Below are 5,308 nucleotides of genomic sequence, written 5' to 3'. Positions count from 1 at the left end.
ACTCCACACAAAAAAAAAAAAAAAAAAAAAAAAAAAAAAAAAAAAAAGAAAGAAAGAAAGAAAGAAAGAAAGAAAGAAAAAGAACATAGAGGGACCAGGCATGTAGCTCAGTGGTACAGCACCTGTCTGGCAAGCTTGAGGCTCTGAGTTTGATTCCCAGCACCACCACCTCCAAAAAAAAGAAGGAATGCAGGAATAGTTTTATTTAGCAGTGTTTGGTTCTAGTGGTTGTTTTTTGAGACAAGGTCTCACTGAATCACTCAGATAGGGCTCAAACTTGCCATCCGCTTGCCTCAGTCTCCCAGAGTGCTAGGGTTACAAGAGTGCACAGTGCACAACTGTGTGCCCTGTTTTCTAGTAGATACCTTAGTAGCAAGAGTTACTGTGGTGGCTGAATGAGATTTGGTATACAGAATAGAACAGTAGCAAAGCCGGCCACGGTGGTGATGCCTGTAGTCCAGCACTCTGGGAAGATGAGGCCAGGAAGATCATAGGTCCAAGCCGAGCCTGAGCAATTTAGTGACTTAACTGTCTCAGAATGAAAAAGGGACTGGTGATACAGCTCAGTGCATAGGTCGGAGGTTCAGTTCTCAGTAGTGCATTAAGAAAAAGAAGCAGTGTTTTTCACTTCTTGGTGACTGCTAAAGTACACCTTGGGCAGCACGCGAAAGGCACAGTTTTAGGGAGGCCCTGATTCTGTGCCGGGAAGAGATTGTTCCCCATTGTGGTCACCCCCTGCTTGGATGGGATGGGAAGGGAAGGAGGAATAGGTGCTTATTTTAAAAAATTGTTTGTCCTTTTGGTACCAGGGATTGCTTACGAGGCAAGGAACGGCACCACTGAGCTAAATCCCTGGCCCACTGTTTTGCTTTTTGAGACAGGGTCTCTCTCCATACCATAGTCCAGGATGGCCTTGAACCCAAGGCAGTCTTCCTGCCTCAGTCTCCCAAGTGCTGGATTTACAGGTCTTCGCCACCTTGCCCAGCTCATTTCATTTTTGCTTTTTGCCATGCTAGGGATTGAACCTAGAGTCTCATGTGGGAGGCAATAACGCTACACCCTTGGCCCTCTGGTATTTTAATGTTTTGCTTTGGTACCGGGGATCAAACTTGAGACCTTGTGCTTGTAAAGCACTGAGTTAAATCCCCAGCCCTGCTTTTATTTTTTTAAGCCAAACCATAAATTCTTTTATTGACAGGCATTATAAACAGATAATACTAATCTTATTGAAAAACCATGAGTGCCACACCAGGAATAGACAGCTCACGAATAACTTAAGTATTTCCCATTTAAAAGCTAACACACAGCATACAAACCCTACCCTAAACGGAGAAGCTGGACTGTGTACAAGTAGGTGACGTGTCTACAATGACATATGTACAGAACGTGATTGGTGTTAGTTACGTGAGCAGTGTGTTTCTCCCCTTCCCCACATGCTTCACTCTCCCCAGAAACTGAATTCTGAATTTCCTTTTCCAAAGTCAGAACAATCGAGTTATCCTTGAACATCAAAATATATTTCATCACAAATTTAGTAAACCCAATGACATAAAAATGTTTTTCATCAGATATCTGCCAGTGATGAAAACAAGCACATGAAAATATTCTGTAAATCCTATGATAGACAGATCCTACTTTTGCTACAGAGATTCTTAAGAGATGCTTATTAATGCATGCCTTTCATTTATGACACATGAAATTTGTTTATAACAAATGAGTTGTTGATGTTTCCTTGCCTTTTTTTGTTGTTGTTTTCCTGAGACAGAGTCTTACTATGTAGTTCAGGCTGGCCTTGAACTCACAGTGATCCTCCTGCCTCAGCCTCCCGAGTGCTGGGATTACAGGCCTGCGCCACTGTGCCCAGCTGCCTCTTAAATATTAAAGAGCAGTGGATGTGCCGGGCGTGGTAGCACAATGCTGTAATCCCAGCACTCGGGAGGCTGAGGCAGGAGGATCGCTGTGAGTTCAAGTCCAGCCTGGGCTACATAGTGAGTTCCAGGGCAGTCTCAACTACACAGTGAGACCCTGTCTCAAAAAAAAAAAAAAAAGTGCAGTGGATGTAATTTAGTGGTAGAGCACTTGCCTAGCATGTGCAATGCCTATGTAGGTTCCATCCCCAGCCCCACCAAAGAAAGTGATGTAAGGAAATATACTAATTTCCAACAATGAATGTCATTATATTGCATACATTAAATGTATCAATAAAATTAATTTTAAAAATATATACTAAGTAAACAGTAATGTAGGCTGTTATGGATAAATGGCACAGTGGGATAGCAGTGGTTGGTGTCGGGAAAACAGGAATAGAGCAGCTTTGTCTTTTCTTTTCAGTCAAGCATGAATAAAATCTGGAAAACAAATCTTGAAATAAAGAGACAAAAAGATGGCCCGGCCCACTTCCTCAGTGAGTGCAGGGAAGCAACGATACCTGCTCTTCGGAGAATGAGGGTTGGATGCGGGGCTCCCTGGCCCTCGCACTCTCCACGGTTCTCTGTGCCTGCCTGTAGCGTCCCGTCCCTTTGCCGCGGGCCTCCTCTCTCTCACCGCCCCTCACTGGGTGGCAGTGGGCAGTGCTGGAGGCAGGCGGTACTTTTGCGCACCCTTCCTCGGCGTGACAGTGACTTCTCGCGCCTGTACTGTGCCCAGCTCAGCCAGTGTCAGCATTTTCCACAGGCCCAGGAGAGGAATCTGTGGCATCGGCAGTCTAGAGGGCCGAGGTATTGTGGAGACAGGAACATGGCGGTGGGGAAGGAGATGACAGCTCTCTGGGTGCTGACAGGGATTAGGGATGAGCGTGGGAGACGCGGGTGGCACCGCTGCTGATCCCAGTCCCTGTGCTGCACTCCTGTGCCAACCTTTGCCCCGAGGATTGCCTCTCCAGCTGTCTGGAACGCACTGCACGATACAGAGCATCATGGCACCCCGAGCCTGTGTGTCCTCTGCCCGTGATGTTGGTAATTCGATGCCAGTGTGGTTGCCACTCTCCCAGTGACGTCGAGGTGCGTCAGTGAATCTTACTCCACCTTCAGGAGCTCCATGGCCCCGTCACACAGCCCTTCTTTCTCACCTTGATCTGAACTGAGTGTGGTGCTGGGTGCCGGGTGAGGGCAGACTCGTACCCCCAAATCCGAACCTTGAAAAGTAATCTGTGTGCGGGTGTGTATGTGCTTGAGTGTGAGCCGCTGTTAGTGCAGAGCCGACTGTCTCCAGAGCATCCTGCTGCTTCCTGTGGGGGTCAGGGCACCACCCCGACCAATTAACTACCCGCTGTAGTGTTGGCTATTTGTCATCCTTCCCTTTCTCCTGATTACAGTGTAGAAAACAGGCTGAGTACCGATGGTAATGAATTTGAATTAAGAGAAAGTCGCTTTGTCTTAAAAGGCACATTGGCTATAAGTCTGTTGAAGTCCGAGTTATGTCTCACATGAGCTGCCCCTCGTCCTCCGTGAATCTGCTCTAACCCCGATGCCTTGTCCTTCTCTTGGCAGTAATCCAGTCCCTCATAGCACTGGTGAACGACCCCCAGCCTGAGCACCCGCTCCGGGCTGATCTAGCTGAAGAATACTCTAAGGACCGTAAAAAATTCTGTAAGAACGCTGAAGAGTTTACAAAGAAATATGGGGAAAAGCGACCTGTGGACTAAAATCTGCCACAAATGATTCCAGCAAGTGTGAGCAGAGACCCCGAGCAGTGCATCCAGACACCCCGCAAAACAGGACTCTGTGGAAAATTGACATGTGCCACCACCTGGCGTTCACTTGTGGCAGTTACTAACTTTCTACAGTTTTCTTAATCAAAAGTGATCTAGTAACTTGTAAAGAAAGGATTAAAAATTTCAGATATTCTAGTTCTGCTTTCTTTGTTTTAAAAATCACTGCTTCAGTCTACTTCAAAAGCATGGTGTTTCTTTTTCTTGTCCAAATTTGCCCAAAATCTTCAAGTCACATTTAGCCTGTGAGGTTAAAAAAAGAAAAATGAGGGTTATGGTTCCCCTTCCTTCCATACCCTTGCAGCTCCCACTCTCCCTGCATTCAGTTTATTTTTCATGGATTCACTTTCTGACACCCGTCTTTACTGCAATGAAGAAATGGCTCTGGCGGCTTTTCTTGTGTGTCACACCATCCGCCATGGGAGTTGGTTTAATTCTCCTGATGCCAGTCTCTAACATCCTTTTTAAAAATTACAAACGAGCAAACCACCACCACCCCCCAAAAAGAAAATGAACAGAAAAGCCCTGCAAAGGGAGGCCCAGCTCTTCTGTAAAAACCTGGCTCATGTCCCCACAGCAGTGTGGAGTTAGTGGGCAAGCCCACTGTCTGTGTGTACCTGATTGAACTGCAGCCTTATCTGGACTGTGTAGGAAACCCTCAAGGCCAGGTCTGGTGACTCTGGAGGAAGGGCTTGCCAGCTGAGGACACTGCGCTTGCGAGATGATGAATTTCTCACCAGAGAGGCTCCTGAGGCCAAGATTCAGCACCCTTTGCTGCAGCCATGCTAGAAGGTCCACTGGTCAGCGCAGCAGAGCAGAAGCCAGAAGATCCATTTCCAACTCCAAGTTCCTCCATCCCCGATCTCCATCGGAATGTGCCACTGAGCTCTGCGACTTCTCTCTGCAGCAGGCCCCACCACAGCCCTCCCTTGGCACGGTGTGACCCTTTGTGGGATCGGAACGGGCTGGACTCAGGCTTTGTGTCTGGCGCCAGTCTGGGGTCTCGAGCCCCTGCTGGCCCCTTCCTTCTCTCTTTGGACTCAGTCTGTGCAGAGTCAAGCTCCACGTGAAGCTCACTCAGTAATACCTTTCAATGTGTTTTATATGTTTTGATTGCCTTTTTTGTAGAAATAAAAATTGACCTTAGAATTTATCATCAGATGAACTTTGTGAGGATTTGAATGTTAATGTCTTTCAAGGCGAGTGGGACTATCTTTGAACGGTAGAGCATGCGTGGCGCTCTGATGCTCTGAGGAAGCCGATCGAACACCGTATGTCACCACCACCTGCCACTGGCGGCTTCCCTTCTCGGCTGCTAGGGGACTAGATCCCATGAAGATGACTTCAAGAAACTTTGCTTTCTGTTTTTCACTTTAGCTCTATAACTTGATCTTTCCAGGGCTTACCGACATATGCGGTATTCCTGGGTTTTTTGCCCATGCGGAAGTACGAAGTGATGGGTAGGGTAGGTGCATAACACTGTTGAGTTGTCCAGGTGCAAGGCTCCTGCGGTGTGTAAATAAACTCGGCCTCTTTAGTCCTAGGTGTGCAAGGGCAGGTTTCTGCAGACTCCGTAGGCCCAGGACGGCAAGAGCACAG

At 47.4% G+C, this 5,308-nt stretch overlaps 1 protein-coding gene across 3 annotated transcripts in view; it reads left to right on the top strand.

The window, feature by feature from the left end:
- Window positions 1–4,431, top strand: part of Ube2l3 (ubiquitin conjugating enzyme E2 L3) — a 36,212-nt gene extending 31,781 nt beyond the window's left edge. For all 3 annotated transcript variants that reach the window (XM_010620669.3, XM_010620668.2, XM_010620666.2), the window contains one exon: window positions 3,489–4,431. In XM_010620669.3, coding sequence (XP_010618971.1) covers window positions 3,489–3,643 — 155 coding nt within the window. In that variant the 3' untranslated portion in view covers window positions 3,644–4,431. The remainder of the gene's footprint in view (window positions 1–3,488) is intronic.
- The last annotated feature ends 877 nt before the right edge of the window (window positions 4,432–5,308 follow it).

The sequence above is a fragment of the Fukomys damarensis genome, unplaced genomic scaffold, assembly GCF_012274545.1.
Source record: "Fukomys damarensis isolate Sample0158 unplaced genomic scaffold, DMR_v1.0_HiC HiC_scaffold_34, whole genome shotgun sequence".
NCBI lineage: Eukaryota > Metazoa > Chordata > Mammalia > Rodentia > Bathyergidae > Fukomys > Fukomys damarensis.
The sequence above is the reverse complement of the archived record's forward strand: the minus strand, read 5'-3'. Positions and strand labels throughout refer to the sequence as shown.